This window comes from Myotis nattereri (genome assembly GCF_964212035.1).
Source record: "Myotis nattereri genome assembly, chromosome: 5".
Taxonomy (NCBI): domain Eukaryota; kingdom Metazoa; phylum Chordata; class Mammalia; order Chiroptera; family Vespertilionidae; genus Myotis; species Myotis nattereri.
The window spans coordinates 28,423,234-28,442,304 of NC_138080.1; the positions used below are offsets into that span (position 1 = coordinate 28,423,234).

Sequence of the window (19,071 nt, forward strand, 5' to 3'; positions counted from 1 at the left end):
CCTGCATCCTCCCGCAATCCGGGACCCCCTGTGGGATCAGGCCTAAACCAGCAGTCGGACATCCCTCTCACAATCCGGGACCACTGGCTCCTAACCGCTCACCTGCCTGCCTGATCACTCCCAACCACTCACCTGCCTGATCACCCCTAACTGCTCACCTGCCTGCCTGATCGCCCCTAACTGCCTCTGCCTGCCTGCCTGATTGCCCCTAACCACTCTGCCTGCCTGCCTGATCACCCCTAACCACTCTGCATGCCTTCCTCATCGCTCCTAACCACTCTGCCTGCCTGCCTCATCGCTCTTAACCACTTTGCCTGCCTGCCTCATCGCCCCTAACCACTTTGCCTGCCTGCCTCATCGCCCCTAACCGCCTCTGCCTCAGCCCCCGCCGCTGCAGTTTTGTCCGGAAGGACGTCCAGAATGACGTCCAGAAGGTCGTTTGGCTGTCCAGTCTGATTAGCATATTATGCTTTTATTATTATAGATTATACACATACACACCAACTGTACCCTGTTCAGCCCTGTGCTCCTCAGGCCCCTTCTAGGCAGTGTTGCTGGGGCCTCATGGTGGCATGTGTGTTTTCTACCCAGGTACCGGCCAGTCCAGAAGTCGGACAGTCCTGGGGACAATGGCTCACACAGCAGCCTACACAGCACGCCAGAGCAGGCCATGGCCGCCCAGAGCCAGCACCACCAGCAATACATAGGTGAGCAGGGACACCCCCACCCTGGGTGCAGGGCCTGCTGTGAAAGCTCCGACTCTCCTCAGCACTTCTGGGTGCTTGTGGGTTTCGGCACCAGCAGCATCTACAGGGGTGCATTAAACAGTTTTCTTGTGTGACACCTTTTCTTTTTATAAATTTCTTTTTATTTGAGAGAGATACATTGATTTTGTTGTTGCTGTTCCACTTATTCATTGGTTGATTCTTGTATGTACCCTGACTAGGGATCAAACTCCCAACCTTGGCATATCTGGACAACGTTCCAGCCAACTGAGCTACCCAGCAGAGCCTGACACCTTTTTGTTACATCGAAAGTTTTAGATAAACTTCATTGTGTCATCCCTGAGATTTTAGAACAGTCAGCATATGTCCCCAAAATTAAGGTATAAAATGACCATCAAAAAAATAAATAACCCTGGCCAGTGTGGCTCAGTACTTAGAACATCGGCCTGTGCACCAGAGGGTCGAGGATTCGATTCCCGGTCAAGGGACTGTACCTGGATTGCAAGTTTGATCCCCGGACCCAGTGGGGGCATGTGTGGGAAGCAACCAATCTCAGATTGATCTTTCTCTCTTTCTCTCTCTCTTCCTCTCTCCCTCACCTCACCCTCCCTTTTACTCTCTCTTAAAAAAAAATCAATGGAAAAAATATCCTGTGGTGAGGATTAACAAAAAAAACCACAACTAAATAAAATTAAATGCCTGTCAGAAAGAAGACTAGATGTCCTATTTTATTTTTTAATCCTCACATGAGGATATGTTTGTTTGTTTGTTTGTTTATTGATTTTAGAGGGGGTGGGAAAAGAGAAACATTGATGTGAGAGAGAAACTGATCAGTTGCTGACCGGGGATCGAATCTGCAACCTGGATATGTGCCCTGACCAGGGATTGAACTCGAGACCTTTGGGTGTACAGGACGATACTCCCACTAGCCGAGCCACACCCGCCGCGCTAGATGTCCTGTTGTAAAACCTGTAGGCTCAGGGCAGCAGCAGGGTTTGGCTGTCCTCCTGGGTTCTCCTCCTTGCTTAACTGGATGCTCAAGACCCCTGAAAAACTGGATTTCTCCCCTCCCGGGGCCCTCACAAAGGGCTGCCTGGCCCTCTTCCCTGGGAACTAGGAGAGACCGTCCCCCGCCCCCCCCCCCCCCACACACACACACACCCGGTGGCCCCACTGCTTTCTTGGGATTGCATCCTAAGAGCCTGCCACCGGGACATGCCCAGGGAGGGTCACTGGGATCAGTGTCAAGCATACACACACTGAGACATCAGTGGCCTGGGGTATTTTTAATGTATTTCTTGAGCCTGAACAGAGCCCTCCTGTGTTGGGTCTTCTAGAGGTTGTCATACCCAGGATCACCACAGGGCCAGCCTTGTCCCCAGAGGCACTGCTCTGGCTGGCTCCCCTGTTGGGGCGATGAGAACACTCACTGTGTCTGGGCCCTGGCGCAATGCTTTGTCTTGTCTCAGCATATTTCATGTTGGTGGGAGGTGATGCTGTCCCCACACTGTACCTGAGAAAACGGAAGCGTACAAAGCTGTGTACCTGCTCAGGGAAGCCAGGATGCCGCCCAGGGTTGTCAGGTGGTCACCACCACTTCTGGATAGCATCCCCCAGCACATGGGACGCCCAGCCCAGCTTCGGCTCATGGACCTTCTGCAGGTCTGCTGATGACCCCGTTTCCGTCCTCCCCCCACCCCCCAGATGTCTCCCACGTCTTCCCGGAGTTCCCAGCACCTGACCTGGGCAGCGTCTTGCTGCAGGAGAGCATCACACTTCAAGACGTCAAGGCCCTGCAGCTGGCCTATCGGCGGCACTGTGAGGTGACTGCCCCCTCCAGGTGGCCCCCAGGAAGAGCCCACACCTGGGCTGTGGGGATTCAGTGGGAACCTCAGTGCCCCCAGGGCCTGGGTGCAGAGCCCAGTGTGCTTCCCCAGGACTACCAAATCCTCGGACATCCCCAGGTGTCCCTGACAACACAGAGGACCCAGAGCGGCCCCTGCTCCCTCTAGCCAAGGAGCAGATAGAATCTTTGCCCCCTGGACAGCGCCCCTTTGTCCATTTCCATCTCCACTGTGATCTCTCTCTGATTTCAAAAGAGCCCCTCCCCCACAGCCTGAATCACCACTGACTGCTTAGAATGTCCTGATGACATGTGATCCACACCCTTTTTTAAAATATATATATATATTTTTTTTTAATTGATTTCAGAGAGGAAGGGGGAAGAGAGAAACATCAATGGTAATCTTTGATTGGCTGCCTCCTGCACACCCCCTACTGGGGATAGAGCCTGCAACCTGGGCATGTGCCCTTGACCAGAATCAAGCCCGGACCTTTCAGTCCACAAGCCGATGCTCTATTCACTGAGCCAAACCAGCTGGAGCGACCCACACCCTTTTGAACACCCACATTCATGTGTCTAACGGGCCAATTTTACTTCCAGGCAACTTTAGATGTCGTGATGAACCTCCAGTTCCACTACATTGAGAAGCTGTGGCTTTCCTTCTGGAATGCTAAAGCCTCCTCCAGCGACGGCCCTGCCTCTCTACCAGCCAGGTATTGTGGTTGTTCCCCCCGACAGGCGCGATGACACCCATACTGTGACCCACAGATAAATGCATCTACTTTCCAAGAATTGGCACTCCCCCCATAATTACATGTTGTTTTTATACTTCTGACAGTTGATTTGTAATTTGCATTGCCCATTCACTTGTTTCAAGTGAGTGTTTCATTGGTGACCATATGCCATCCCAAAGAGAAGTCAGCAGTAGCCACAGTGGGAAATGTCATTATCTCAGCCATAGGCGGGGGGTGGACAGCATGACCTGCGTGGGGTGGTCTCCAGGCCTTGGCTTACCTCGTCTCCTCCATTCCCCCACAGTGATGAGATTCCTGAAGCCACCATCCTCCCGAAGGACAAGCTGGTGTCTCTGTGTAAATGTGACCCCATCCTTAAGTGGATGAGGAACTGTGACCACATCCTCTACCAGGCCCTGGTAGAGGTCCTCATCCCCGACGTGCTGCGGCCAGTACCCAGTAAGCAGCTTGCTCACCTGCCTCTCTCCTTTCTCCCCTGCATCCCTGCAGCCACTTTGTCAGGTCCAGCTCAGACTGGGACACAGAATCCAGTGAGAGCAGCAGCTTGGTCACCCTGGAAAGATGCTCACCCCTGCTTGCACGTTTTCCTTGTCATTGACCCGGGGAGAGAAGGAGGGAGGGCCTTATGGCTCTGGTGAGGGTTGTCCACTCTCAAGTCCCTGCCCACCTAGTCTGGGCTGGGCTTAGGGCTTCATGCTACTGCCCAGTGCTGTGGGCTTCTGGGTCTCTGATGTCCCCAAAGGAGTTCTAGACTGTGGGGCCCAAGTCTCAGGACATCCATACCCCTCCAGGCTGCTGCATTTGCTGAAAGCCCTAGGGATAGTCTGAATCCGGTTTTATCCCAATTTCCTCAAGTTGATATGAGGCTGAGCTCAGCTTCCTCCCAAACCTGTGGTTCTTTAGCACCAAAAGGTGGATTCTATAGAATTTTCTCCAGATTCCAGCATCCTTAATTTAGGAAAGGAGGAAAAAAATGAAATCATGGGCCTCGCTGGCTACACCCATTAGGGCTGACATGGACCTTCCCAGGGAACTGACTGGGAACTGCCTGCCAGGCCTCTGGTGGTGGTGGTAACTCCCACCACCAGGAGGCACTGTTGTGCCAGCCCCTGACTTCCAGACTTTCCTGTGGGCTCCAGCATCATCCCAAGTGAAGGGTGAGCAAGGTCGGTACCTGAGGCCTCATTGTTTTTTGTTGTTGTTTTTTTTAATCCTCACCAGAGGATATTTTCCCCATTGCTTTTTCAGAGAGAGTGGAAGTGGGGAAGGGAAAAGGGGGAGAGAGAGAGAGAGCAAGAGATGTGAGAGAGAGACAGACTGGTTGCCTCCTGCATGCACTCTGACCAGCGGTGGGGAGTGAACCTGCCACCCAGGTACGTGTCCTTGACCGGGAATTGAACCCACAACCCTTTGGTGTGCAGGCCGATGCTCTAACCACTTAGCATACTGGCCAAGGCTGAGGCCTTGCTCTTTTTTTTTTATTGATTAAGGTATTACATATATGTTCATATCCCCTCTTTACCCCACCCCTCACCCCCCTGCTCATGCCCTCACCCCCCTGGTGTCTGTGTCCATTGGTTAGGTGTCTGTGTGCATGCATATAAGTCATTTGGTTAATCTTTCCCCCTTACACTCTCCCCTACCTTCCCTCTGAGCTTTGACATTCTGATCAATGCTTCTCTGTCTCCAGATCTGTTTTTGTTCATCAGTTTATGTTGTTTATTATATTCCATAAACGAGTGAGATCATGTGATATTTATCTTTCTCATACTGGCTTATTTGGCTTAGCATAATGCTCTCCAGGCCCATCCATGCTGTTGCGAATGGTAGGAGTTCCTTCCTTTTTACAGCAGCATAGTATTCCATTGTGCAGATGTACCACAGTTTTTAATCCACTCGTCTGCTGATAGGCACTTAGGCTGTTTCCAAATCTTAGCTATTGTGAATTGTGCTGCTATGAACATAGGGGTGCGTATATCCTTTCTGATTGGTGTTTCTAGTCTCTTGGGATATATTCCTAGAAGTAGGATCACTGGGTCAAATGGGAGGCCTCGCTCTTAATGCCTCCAGCAGACACCACAGGTTACACTTGGCAGGTGACCTATGCACATTTGTGTCAGTGCTTGGAAACCCCCGGTCTTTCTCGCACTGCTACTTTTGTGCCAGAAAATGGGAAACGGCATAATGATTGCATTTATCCTATGGCCTTGCCTGCCCAACAGCTGTTAAGTATAGTGTGCAGTAAGTCTATATTAAGGTTTGAATTTGGGGTAGATTTGCTTTTACATTGGGGGATTTTTTATTTTTAGAGTCTCATTATTTCCTTCTCACTGTAACCCATCTCAAAGTCAATTTAGAAGTTGATAGGATATATTTACTTGCATGTGTATCAGGGTCTCAGTTTCAGCACTGCTGACACTGGGGCCAGGTCACTCTCTGTGGGGTCATCCTGGGCACTGTGGGGTGTTGAGCAGCATCCCTAGCCCCCACCCGCTCAAGGCCAGGAGCACTCCCAGCCATGAGAACCACATATGTCCCCCAGGGGGCAGGGCCACCCTAGGTGAGAACCCCTAGTATAGACAGACAGGTGAACAGAGATGAACGGTCTGGACAGGCCCTAACTCTTACTCCAGGCCCCTCACCAAGTGTCCCCATTGTCCCCCATGCCTGTGCTGCCCCCTTGTTCTCTTTTCCTCTGTGTTGCTTTTGGGTGGTAACTTTCATTACATTTGCTTCTTACTCATGGCTGATCCTGAGGGGCGAGGCTCTGCCTTTCTCACTGTTAATACCGTGTTTCCGTCTCCCAGGCACCTTGACACAGGCCATCCGTAACTTTGCCAAGAGCTTGGAAGGCTGGTTGACGAACGCCATGAGTGACTTCCCACAACAGGTTATCCAGACGAAGGTGACTCCTGGGAATGGGGTCTGGGCCTTCAGACCACACTGGTGACCAGAGCAGAGGCCACGGGCCTGGGGACCCCTTGGGCCCAGCTGTGCTGTAAAGGGAGGGGGCCGGAAGTAGCTCAGAGGAGGGGGCTCCTCTCCCTCTGCTCTGAGAGAACTTGACTGCTGGGCCCCAGGGAGAGCTGGTCGCTCCTGTGTGTCCTGAGGATCAGTGGTCCCTTCAGGAAGTCCTGAAGGTGCTGCTGATGTAGGATAGGTAGTGGCAGGGAGGGGCTTGACGGAAGATGCCATTTGATGTGGCACATTTGGGTCAGCTCACAACAGATTGAATATTTCTATGCTCATGAAAAGACGGAATTTAATCTCCTTGCTGTATCCTTATTACATTAGTCTTGGCCACAAATCAGAATTTAAGTGTGGAGATTTGGTCCACACGGGAAAAAGAGAATAACTTCTTGCAATTGTTCTTGCACACATTTCTTAAAGCGCTGCCATGTACAGAGGAGGCCAGATTTTGGGCATCTGGTCTGCCTGCCTGTAGTCTGGAATTGCTGTTAGGCCGGTGATACTGCAATTTCAGGGAGCAAAAGAACCATCTAGGGAGTCAGTAAAATACAGATTCCAAGGCCACCCCCACAGAGTCTGCCCCAGCTGGCCCAGGAACCAACATTCTCACCAAGCACTCCAGAGAGCTGATGGAATTGAGTTCTAACCCACTGATGCCACACTGTCTACTATAGGTGCCACGTGATGTGTTGGTGACATCTGTGTCCACTGATTCTTACTCTTCAGGTTCTTGAGACTGTCACAAGGGTGCATCCCTCTTCCCTGCCCCTGACTGTCCCTGAGCCCACGCCCTCCAAGGAGAAGAGAGAATAGGCTTTCCCTACGTGCAGTGCATGCGTGCAGCTCACCCTCTCATGCTGTCTTTGGCCACAGGTCAGCGTGGTCAGCGCCTTCGCCCAGACCCTGCGGAGATACACATCCCTCAATCACCTGGCACAGGCGGCCCGGGCCGTGCTTCAGAACACTTCCCAGATCAACCAGATGCTCAGCGACCTCAACCGCGTGGACTTTGCCAACGTGCAGGTGACTTTCCCCACAGCCTGGATGGGGTTCCAGGACCAGACTGCAAGGCAGGGACAATGTGCGCGTGACCCCAACCCCTCTGGACTGGACTTCCACCCCTTAGAAAAATGCATAAACCCTCAATCTGCAGCCATAGCAAACCCAGCGCACATTTTTGCTGCAGGAACTAGATTCAGGGTCGGCCCACCCAAGGACCGCAGGTCTCCACTTCAGGATCTCTCAGGCTCTCAGAGTTGTGACCATCACCTTGATTCATTTTCTTTAAAATTGTACCTTCCTATTGCCACATTCATGGTTCTTTCTTTGGGCCTAGAAAAGTTCAGGCTGTCAGTAAATGGATCCTGCTACTGTATTTATGTCAAGTTCAGACCCTGGGTCAACCCACTAAACACACACACATTCACAAGAGTGGCCACTCAAAAATAAAACCCAAAGACATGGTATAATTGGAGATATAGGTCCGGGAAACCTGGATTTAAGTCCTTATATGCTGGGACAGGTTCCCTCTCTGCTCCATTGTCTCCGTCCCCATGAGATTGGGTACTAATGGTGCTTGACTGCAGTTGGAAAAGGCCACGGGTGAGCATGGGTGCATGCTCGGCCTAAGGTCAGACGTGGAGCTGGTGCTCAGGAGATGGCCGCAGTCTGGGTCCCTGAGCTCTCACCCATGGCATTGGTAGTGGGGGCTGACCCTGTTCTGACCCACCGCCCTTGCGCCTGCAGGAGCAAGCCTCGTGGGTGTGCCAGTGCAAGGAGAGCGTGGTGCAGCGGCTGGAGCAGGACTTCAAGCTGACCCTGCAGCAGCAGAGCTCCCTGGACCAGTGGGCCAGCTGGCTCGACAACGTGGTCACGCAGGTCCTGAAGCAGCATGCGGGCAGCCCCAGCTTCCCCAAGGCCGCCCGGCAGTTCCTGCTGAAATGGTCCTTTTATAGGTAAGTGCCCCTTGAACTCCCCGAGAACTCTGGAAGGGCAGGGGTGGAGGTCTCCAGAGGTTGTCCCGCCTTCAGTAGCCAAAAGCCCAAACCAGGGCCCAACCTGCAGGCCTCATCTGGCAGGCTGGCTCCCAGAGTCAAGCCCAGAGGCACCCTGTGGCCTAAAAGTTGGTGGCAGGCTTCCACAGACAGAAATCGTCATCGAGCCTTCTGGAGAAACATAGCAACTTGAGCCCATGTGTTTATTTCTGCTCCCCAGCAAAACCCCACAAAGTGGCAGTAAAGGAAGTGGTGAAAAGGCATAAATCCCCAGAACAAGGAGAACAGGAGAGCAGATGATGGCGGATCAATGAGTGAGAGCAAGAGTTTGGGAGGTGTGTAAGGTGGCCAGTTAGGTCAGTGAGCCAGACGGGGAGCAACGATTGGGCTTTTAGTCACTCACTTCCAAGTGCAAGCAGGAGACAGAAACCGGCGTCACTTCCCCTGTGGTCCCATGTGTCCCTGCAGAATGGTACTGGGCAAGGGTCAGGTGTGTCGAGAGTATACATAGCTTAAATTATATATGTAAATACATTATAGTTAATCATAATTGTATATGAATATAGAAATAATTATTATATATTAACTAGAGGCCCAGTGCAAGAAAATCATGCAGGGAGGGGGAGGGAGGGGGCCCCTCAGCCCGCCTGCACCCTCTCACAGTACGGGACTCCTCGCTCCTTACCGCCTGCCTGCAGCGGAGGCGCCACCGCCACTGAGCTTGCCAGCCGTGAGCCCGGCTTCTGGCGGAGCACACTGACCCCCAGGGGGCAGCTCCTGCGTTGAGCATCTGCCCCTTGGTGGTCAGTGCGCATCATAGTGACCGGTCGTTCTGCTGTCCAGTCGATTGCATATTAGGGTTTTATTATATAGGATATATACAGAGATGTAGTTCAAGGAATTGGCTCATGCAGTTGTGAGGACCTGAAAGTCTGAAATCTGTGGGGCAGGCCAGCAGCTGGAGACTCAGGCAGGCAACACTGCAGGCCACGGGTGGGGTTTCTTATTCGGGGAAGCCTCCATTTTGCTCTGAAGGCCTTTCAGCTGATTAGATGAGGCCCATGTTATCAAGGGTCATCTTCACTTAATGTCGAGAGGTGATAGATGGGAACCACAGCCACAAAATACCTCCACAGCAACACCTGGACACTGTTTGATTGAATAACAGGGCACCAGAGCCTAGCCACGTTGACACATAAACTATCACAGAAAGTAAATATGAGAGAGGAAAAAATATGGAGAAAGGAAAAATGAGAAAAATCATAAAAAAAATGAAAGGATTTGATCTAGAAGGTTCACTAATTATTTTAAGTGACAGAAAATGGAGGGAAAGAAAATAATAAAACCATAATCAAGTAGCTGTCTCAGAACTGAAGGGCACCAGCCTCCAAACTGAAGAAGCCACCGTGTTTCCAATACAATGAATGACACCCTCCCCACGGAGCATCCCTGTGGAGTATTAGGCTGGAGACAACCGAAAAGGCGTCCAAGAAAAAGCGACGGGCCGCACTGAAGGCCTAAGAACCAGAACAGTGTCTTCTGACTGAACTAGAATTCAGGATCTAGTTCTTCCTGTGAGTCTGGGTACAGAGGAAGCAGTATCTTCAGAATTCTGAAGGAAAACCGTTTCCAAGATGCAATTCTAACCTTTGTAGAAGGGAGCAGGGGAACTGGGGCTTCAGAAGGGACACTGCCCAGAAGACACGGACTGTGCTTGCTAACAGCAGCCCAGCAGTTCTGCAGGGGAGTCCTGGGCTCAGTGATAAATACATAGAAAATTGAACATTTTTAAAGAAGGGGTCAGTTGCCCTGGCTGGTTTGGCTCAGTGGATAGAGCATTCACCTACATACTGAAGGGTCCCAGGGTCAGTTCCAGTTATGGGCACATGTCAGGGTTGCGGGCTCGATCCCCAGTAGGGGCCGTGCAGGAGGCGGCTGATCAATGATTCTCTCTCATTGATGTTTCTATCTCTCTCTCTCCCTCTCCCTTCCTCTCTGAAATCAATTGAAATATATTTTGAAGATAGATGGAGGGAGGGAGGGAGGGAGGAGGGAGGGGGGAGGGAGGGAGATCAGTTAACCCCAGGAAAATGATAGCCACTCTAAGGCTTTCAGGCCATGCGTGATCCAGCTGAACAGGGAGTTACAGCTGTCAGGTCAGACCACCCTTCACCTGGTTGTGCAAATAAACTGTTATTAACACTAGGCCATACTCACTGTTTATGGATCCTTAGCAGAGTTGTGACCATGTGGCCACAAAGCTGAAAATATTTACTATCTGGGTCTTATTAAAAAAACAACAAAACAAAAAGACTTCACTGGTCTCTCAGCCAACTGCCCAGTAACTCCCTGTTCTCAACTCCCTCCTCACTTTCTACGCTAGCCTTGCCACCTCAGGGTCTAACACTACCTTCCTCTGCCCCATTTAGCCATGTGGCTAGTCATCACCAGAGAAGCCTTCCCAGACCTCCCTAAGTACAAGCACGCTCCTGCTATTCCTGTCCCTCACGCCTTGCTTTTTCTCATGGTCACCTGTCACCTTGTTCTCTCTTTGCCTATCTGTTGTCTGTCTCCTCTGTGATCGAGCACACACCCCAAGAGCCAGGATGTTGTTTTTTCCACTGCACCTTTCCCAGCCCCTAAAGGTGGGCTGAGTGAGTGAAGAAGGAAATGTGAGCCTAATATACTGCCTGGCTCAGCTGTGAGCTTAACACCCCATTGTCACATAAGGGAACACTGAGCCAAAAAGTACTGGGAAGCAACGTTGAGATGACGGATGGAGAAGGCGGTGCACCTCTGAGTCTCGGTACAGAGACAGTGCCTGTGGTGGCGTGTCTCAGGGAAAGTCATGATCTGACCAGTCGAGAGCAGTAGGATGAGCCTATGACTTAGAAATGTGAAAACGAGAACACAGCTAAAGTTGAAGGGGGCCGTTGCCTCTGTGACATGGGCACTTTTCTCTATAAGGATGAAACACTACCTGACTTCATTTTATTGGGTTTAAGGGACTTATTTCTATAGCATCCACGAGAAAACGGTACAGGGATGGGCACAAGCTTCCTGAGGGATCACCATGCTCAGGTTGAGCTTCTCCTGGTGGAGTTCCGCTAATGTTCCTACTGCAGGAAGCTATCAGCCCGTGTGGAGAACCCGAAACATACCTGGAGATGGTTCAGAAAAGCTACTTGAACTGAAGCATAGCACCAGATGCCGGGTTGGGGGCAGTGGGTACAGAGTACCAGCACAGGAGGAAGTGGGGGGTTTCAGGGGAAGGGAGGTTGGAACTGAGCTGGGTGGGCCACAGATGGGAGGTGAGACCTGAAGAGTATGGACATGGGGTCCCCTAACAAACAGTGTTTGAACAGCCTGAGTTGTCATGAGCGTCCAGACCTGTTACCTTGTGTCTGACAAAGAGCTTCCGGAGAAGGGAGCTGGCACAATCTCAAACCAAGCACAGCTTCCTGGGGTGGGGCGTGGAGGGAGAGGCAGCGAGAGGTGAGCAGGGGGTGAGCCTCCTTCCCAGGGGCCTGCAGTCCATGGCCCTTCATTTCCTAAGGGGAGTTGGTCGTACAGAGCCAAAGAAGCTTCTGAAGAGAAAACGTATCACAAACCCTGAGCCCTTTCACCCTGTCCACTTAAAAGCACGCCCTTTGCATTCAAGACTGTTCTTCAAGTGACCTTCACTTTCTAAAGTGCCAGTCTGGACACAGTCACCACATGGGTTCCTTCGTTGGTTACTCTTTCTAAGGCATCTCGCCTTCAGTCCAAATCAGGCCATGAGAGAAGGGGCGGCGCACCATGACAACGTGTGACGCCAAGTGTGCCCCTCACCTGGCCAGTAAGCCTGTGAGATAAAGCATCACGGTCGTCGGGCACCCGCACAGATTTGTACAGAGCACCCTAAGCCATCTCAAAGCCACAACCAACTGAAGCCAGCTGTCATTTTCTGTGGCTAAACTGCCTTCAGAGTGCATCTACACGCTGGCCCAGAGATGCAAAAAGATTAAATAAACTAATGTTATCAGCTGTCTTTACTGACTCCCTGCAGCCCCATTGTGATTATACAAGTATGGACATTTTCAACCTATTAAAAGTTAAACTGAGACATTCAAATTTCCAAACATTTGAACAAATACCAATTCTAATTGGTCAGCGTGAAACCCAAAGTGTCAGGAGCCTCCACCAACAGGAATGAGGGCAAGGTGTTATGGAGAAGATGAGGAAGCAAAGCAGTGACATGATTTGATTGGCTGCAGTTCGAGCAGCTGCCTTATTTGGGAACTAGTTGTGACTCCTTGTTTGTAAGTTTCACTCTCAGACATTGACATGGCTTAGATTTCGGTTTGCTTACTAGGCTCAAGGCATGAGAGCACCCCAGTGTGATAACCCCTTATTTAATTACTGTAATAGTCTGTATTTACATTGTGTCTCCCCGTCTTGCCCTGCCTGTCTTGTATTGCTACGATAGTGATTAGACTTAGCTGAGAGTAGGTGAGCTCTGAAATGGGCATTTGAGTGTTTGGGACTACATGGCAGATGTGTGTATAGACCTGGGTTTCTGGTTGGGTGCCATGTTACTTGAGATCAGGGGTCACTTTTTGTTCTTTAAAAAGAATCCGATACTAAGTATTTTTGAATAATAGTTTTATGGGCACATGGCATACACATGTAAATAAATAGGCATGGCTGTGTACCAATAAAACTTTATTTATAAACACTGAAACATGAATTTCAGATACTTTTCATGGGTCAAAAAATAATAATTCTTTTGACTTTTCCCCCAACCATTTAAAATGTAAAAACTATTCTTAGCGCTCAGGTTGTATAAAAACAGGGTGGTAAGCTAGGTTTGGTCTGGAGTGGGCTTTAGTTTGCCAACCCCAGAGGCAAAGGCACCCTGAAATTCTGTCTTGTTTTTAGGTACCTAAACCAGAGTGAAGAGGGAAGGATACAGGGGAGGCCGGGAAAGATGGCCTGCTGTTGGGGAGTCATTATGGCGCTGAAAAGACTCCTTACCAAAGGCGGTCTCTAAGGCTTATGTCAGAGACTGTCACCTTTATGTTCTCAGTGGCCTCTTCTTAGAGCCACTGCTCCTGCTCACCTCCCATCTGCCTGTCCCCACCTGAGTCACACTGGGACATAGGGGTGGTCTGGCAACTGGCATGCCCCTTGTAGGTCTAAGAGGTCCCCAGACGACCCCAAAGCTGAAGAAAAACCTGGTTCGCCTGCTTGGTGGGGCTCCGTGCTCCCAAAAGGTGCCTAGCCTCTGTCTGCCCGTCCCCCAGCTCCATGGTGATCCGAGACCTCACCCTGCGCAGTGCTGCCAGCTTCGGCTCCTTCCACCTGATACGCCTGCTGTATGATGAGTACATGTTCTATCTGGTGGAGCACCGCGTCGCCAAGGCAACCGGGGAGACACCCATTGCTGTGATGGGAGAGGTGAGGACCGGAGAAGCCTCCAGGGGTGAGGGAGTCTGCTGAGTATGACACAGTGGACAGTGGGCAGGAAAGAGCTCTCATGCTGGAGCCTTGCAGGCCTGGGTTCAGATCCTGTCTCCTCGGCCAACTCTTTATTCTCACTCTGAGCAGGATACCCTGCCTCTAAATGAGGCCTCAAACATAGGCCTTTTTTTTTTATTGTGGTAAAATACATATAACATACAATTTACTATTTTAACCATTTTGAAGTGAACAATTCAGTGACATTTAGTACATTTACAGTGTTGTGCAATATTACCTCTATCTAATTCCAGAACAGTCTATCACCCCAAAGAGAAGCCCATTCCCATCCTCCTCCCAGCACCTGGCAACCATGAATCTGTCTCTGGATTTGCTTGTTCTGGACATTTCACATGGAATCACACTATGTGGCCTTTGGTCTCTGGCTTCTCATACTGAGCATCATGTTTTCAAGGTTTATCCACGTTGTAGGGGTGTCAGTGCTTTGCTTTTTAGTGGCTGAGTAATACTCCAGTATGTGGATGTTCAGCATTTTGTTTTTCCATTCATCTATGGATGGACATTTGGGCTCTTTCCACCTTTTGGCTATTGTGAATTGTGCTGCAGTAAACATGTGTGTACAAGTTTTTGTTTGAACACCTATTTTCAGTTATTTTGGGTATCTACCCAGGAGTGGAATTTCTGAGTCATGTGGGATTATTTTGAGGAAGAAATGAGGTTATACTTATACAGCTTTTGGAACATAGTAAGCCCTTGATAAATGCCAGCTATTCCTTCACTATCACTATTCAGAGGCCATAGCCCGTCTCCTTTCTGGCCTGAGCAGTCAGCACCCCCTCAACTCTCTAGTAGCTCTTAGACACAACCCGGAAAGTGTCAGAGGGGATACATAGCACCATAGCTACTTCTTATATAAGAAGCCCTCACTTACAAAGCAAAAGCCTGTTTTAACTGCTGGCATTCACGAGGACCCACTCTGCAGAGGGCCTGACGCTGGTCTTCTCTCTTTCAGTTCAACGACCTCGCCTCCCTGTCACTGACACTGCTGGACAAAGGTGGGTGTGTCCCTGGCTTTCCCATGAGGCTTACTCCTGCGAGTGGCCTAGTGGAAAATCAGGGCAGCTTCTCGGGTGGGTTGAGAGACTCAGGAGCTGGCACCCAGAGGGTGACACCCAGGCAGCAGTAGGTGTCCCAGTGATGCCTCCGAGTAGCCCTGTCCTCTCCTACTTGAGTGTGGCACTTCATGGGCACCCAAGCCAGGCTCCAAGGAGCAGGGCCACAGCCAGGAATGAGGTGGGAGGGAGGATTTGAAGGGGTAGTAGGGCAGAAAGGCCCCCAGCTCCAGCCCATTCCCTGCCCCCAGAGGGGTGGGAGGACCAAGCACTAAGGGAAAACCTGCCAGGAATGTGACCCAGGCAAATGAGCACTGGTCAAGAGAAGTCACGGATAAGAAGGCCGGGAAGGACCAGGTTAACCAGACCAGAGCTGAGGTCTGTTCATGCCTGAGCGCCTCTGAGGATGTGCTTCTCTCTCCCTCCCTCCTGTCACCCCCCCACTCACCCCTCTCTCCCCAACACTGACCCCACAGATGACATCAGTGAAGACCGGAGCAGTGAGGCCGATGCGGATGCCCGCAGCTTGGGTGAGCCCCTGGTAAAACGGGAGCGCAGCGACCCGAACCACTCCCTGTAGGGTATGTAGCACTGAGGCCCTTCCCCAGGCCTGCCTGGCCTCCTCGAGCTCCACAACAGTCGTGCCTCTTACATGAAGTGACCTTGACTCTGACTCAAAGGATCCCAGGGCATGTGCACCCTGAAAGGACATGCTGTTCCTCCCCAAGAAAACTGTTGTTCACCACGGCTGAAGGTCACACCTGGTTCTGAGTACCTGAGTGGCTCCCCTGGGGGTCACCCGGATCATCTTTTCCTCCTGACTGTCTTAGTTCTCCCGTCTGCTGGACTGTGACCTTCAGGCCACTTCCACACACCCCGCCGAGCTGGAAAGACCGAGCTGGGCAGGTCAGCACCTCTGCGCTGGGCTTCTCCATTCAGCTCAGTCCCGTTTTCACCGTGATTTTTAAAACTCAGGCAGATCCCAGGAAGGAAGGGTGTCTCATAGCTGTTGGTCAGTCCCACGCTGACCTCATCCACGGAGACCCTGCTCTGGTGCCCGTGATGGAAAGGCGTGTCTCCGCACTGCACCCCATGGCCTCTCGTAGACAGACTGTCCTCGGCCTCCTGTCCTGTGCTGAAGCAGGGAGGTCCCAGGGCCCCACTTCTAGACTCTAAAGGTCCACACAGTGTGTCCCTAGATGGCAGGCAGCCCATGGGCCCATGTGGCTCAAAGAACAAGTCACAGAAATAGGCCCGCTGTGCTAAGAATTAACACCAGAAGGATTACCAGCACCAGGAAGGACTGTGGGTCTGTCCAAGGCTACAGCCAACATGAAGCCAACCGCTGAGTCTGCAACGCGTCTAATCCAAGGGGGCCCAGGCAGTCAGTGTTCCAGTGGTGCATTCAGAAGCCCGCCATCCCGCCAAAGCTGCGCCAATAGCCGTGCCTGCAGTGTGGTCCACAGAATCTTCCAGAACGCCTGCCTTGGAATTGGTGATCCTGGAGAACGGTGACCCTGGGCAGGTCCCACCTTGAACTGATTGAAGTTGAGATCTTTTCTGGGGACAAACAAATCCCAAGGACTTGGACAGCCCTGAACTTTAAACTCCCAATCTGTGTCCCAATAGCAACACGCACTTGGTTGCTCCATGTGAGAGTCCTGTCCCAAAAGCAACTGCAAAGAAAGACAAACCTCTAGTCTAGGAAGCGCCATCTAATGCAATGCAAATGTTTCTCTTTGGAAATATCTTTATACCAATAGTTCTGTGCTCCAATTGTTGTTAGAACATTTCTTAATAATGTATATTGCAGTATATTTGGTCCCCAATATTTTATCTCATTCACGTCAAGCAGGAGCGCTGGGCCCACCTCGGCCCTCGCCAGGTGTGCGGGGTGGTGGTGGGGGAGGAAATGGCAAGAAAGAGACTCGCTGACTGTAGAAACCCCAAGTCCATGATGATCACAATGTTTGGGCTTAGCGTTCAAGACTTAGATAAAATCAGACAGAGAGAATGTTCTTAAACATATATCTCCTCTGCTGGAAGGCCCTGAAGCCACGGGGCGTGCACTGTGATGGCCTCTTCTTTCCCAGTGTCAGCTGGGTTCTGCCTTAGGCTCTGCCGTGTCCTTTGCAGGATTCCACGAGGAGGACTACAAATGACAGTAAAGACACGAGTCTTCCGAGCCTGTTCGCGTTTTTCATTGCAGTAAACACATTAAGCATACCCATTTGGGGGTCACAATCCACACTCCAGCCCCCTCCCACCCCAGGGTGCTGGAGGGTAGATGCTCCCTCCCGGCCTGCTCGGAACAGCAGCTTGGAGAAGGAGCATCTTCTTCAAGCTTCACTTAGCAAGGCCAGTCCAGGGCCAAAGATGGCAAGAAACAATTCCTAGCACAGGATGGTCGAGGCCATTTGTAAACCGAGTAAATTCATTCAAATATTACAGAATAAATCCATACTCCAGCCACTGAAGCAGCCCACCAGTTGTTCTCAAGGTTTATTTGGGGGGGGGGCGGGGGGGGGGGCTGGCAAATCCAGAATCTCCTAAGAACCAATGCTAGAGCTTGCTCCAAACTAGCCAATCCCTGGGCCCCAGCTGAAGAAAGCCTGCCTCTTGGGATTGGGCTGGATCTGGGAATCCATATTGTGACCACCACTTCCCAGGGGAGTGTGACACAGGGGATCATAGGACTTTGAAGAAACCCTGCAGAGGAGAGTGATGCCATTCCTGATCAGCCTCCCCTTTTTACTGCCGGCCAGTACCCCACATGCCCCCAGGGATGCTCGGCCTTAGGCCCCAGAGCAGGCCTCTCTGTCCCAGGAAGTGGCCCTGGGCCATGGGTCCCTTCTAGAATCCTCTATGATGGGGCCTCCAGGTGACACTAAAATTGTCCATCACTTCCTTGGGCTGGGACTCCAGGGTCTGTGCTTGGCTTAATGCTCTTCTGTCACTATCTTGAAATTCTTAATTTTGGAACAAAGGGCCTACATTTGCATTTTCACTGGGCCCCACAAATTCCATGGCTGATCCTGGTGAACTCCCTCTTCTCCAGGCCCTGACACTGTGCTGATTCTCTGCCAGTCTCACGGAACCCAGACTCGCCCCTACTCTCTGGTGATTCACAATTTCAGCTACTTAGCAACAATAGCTCTTGCACCAAACAGTAGGCCACCCCCCCTCCCCCGCCTTCCCCTTCAGAGAAACAGGCTGGGTGTTGGGTGGCAGGGTCCCTGGAGGAGAATCAGGCCCTGCCCTTGAGGTCTGAGTGGGGGTGGATTGAACATGGGTGGTGCCTACGTGATTACTGCCCCAGGAGTCAGAGATATGAGCAAGGGAACCAGCTGAAGTCCCACAGGCTGCCAAGTTCCTTGGAGGGCCCACTGGGTAAGGGCTCTGGGAAGCAGGCATTGCACAATGGAGGGAACCTCGTCCTACCAAGAGCTTCTGGGAGCTTCTGCCTAATCACAGGAGCTCCACAATAGACACTTTGGTCTGATTTCCTCTTTTTGACGATCTTCCAAGGCAGGTACTACCCTGGTTGTACACATGGGGGAATTGAAGCTGCTGGCTGGAATGCAGACATGATGGCTGGAGCACCAACAGCCAGCTTAGATCTTGAGGTGGATGTTATCTAATAAGGATGGCAAAGCAATGTGACAGAAGGAGCCTGGGTCCCTGGTGATCATTATAGCTTTAATGGCCCCATCAGAATTCAATAAGCCACAGTTGGGTGGAAAGGGAGTGCAGGGGGACCCATAGATGCCCCTACACACTCCACTGCAGGTGTTAACTTGTCTGCCTTGCTCAAGACTATTTCCCAATTCTAGCACACTGTATGCTTAGCAAACATTTAGTGAATGAGTGAGTGAATTAATGAATGAAGAAGGCCTCTGGGAGAAGATACTATGCCTGGGGATCATGGGAAGGCAGAGGAAAGGAGAGAAAATGTGGAGGAAAGATGAGGAATAGACAAAGCGAAACTTGGGAGGCCACCATCAGAATTTTTAAAGCTGGACTGATTCTGGAAGGATGGATTAAACATGAAGAAACTGGAAGCAAGGAGGTCAACTAGGTACTTGTTAAAGTCTACAAGGGAGGCTCTAGGGGCTGAACTGAGTGTGGTAGGGGAAGGGGGGACGAGGGCCGAGGCCTGCTAGGGCCACTGTCCAGCGATAGGCCGAGTGGGTTATAAAATCATGCTTGTGA

General features: G+C 51.2%; 1 protein-coding gene across 1 annotated transcript in view; it reads left to right on the forward strand.

Annotated features, from left to right (window-relative positions):
• The window catches only part of RFX2 (regulatory factor X2), an 88,818-nt gene extending 71,771 nt beyond the window's left edge, over nucleotides 1–17,047 (forward strand). The window contains exons 10-19 of the mRNA XM_081092489.1: nucleotides 592–707; nucleotides 2,430–2,548; nucleotides 3,169–3,281; nucleotides 3,607–3,761; nucleotides 6,131–6,228; nucleotides 7,167–7,316; nucleotides 8,040–8,248; nucleotides 13,573–13,726; nucleotides 14,760–14,802; nucleotides 15,336–17,047. Of these exons, the coding sequence (XP_080948615.1) occupies nucleotides 592–707; nucleotides 2,430–2,548; nucleotides 3,169–3,281; nucleotides 3,607–3,761; nucleotides 6,131–6,228; nucleotides 7,167–7,316; nucleotides 8,040–8,248; nucleotides 13,573–13,726; nucleotides 14,760–14,802; nucleotides 15,336–15,439 (1,261 nt within the window). The 3' untranslated portion in view covers nucleotides 15,440–17,047. The remainder of the gene's footprint in view (nucleotides 1–591; nucleotides 708–2,429; nucleotides 2,549–3,168; nucleotides 3,282–3,606; nucleotides 3,762–6,130; nucleotides 6,229–7,166; nucleotides 7,317–8,039; nucleotides 8,249–13,572; nucleotides 13,727–14,759; nucleotides 14,803–15,335) is intronic.
• Nucleotides 17,048–19,071: the final 2,024 nt, after the last annotated feature.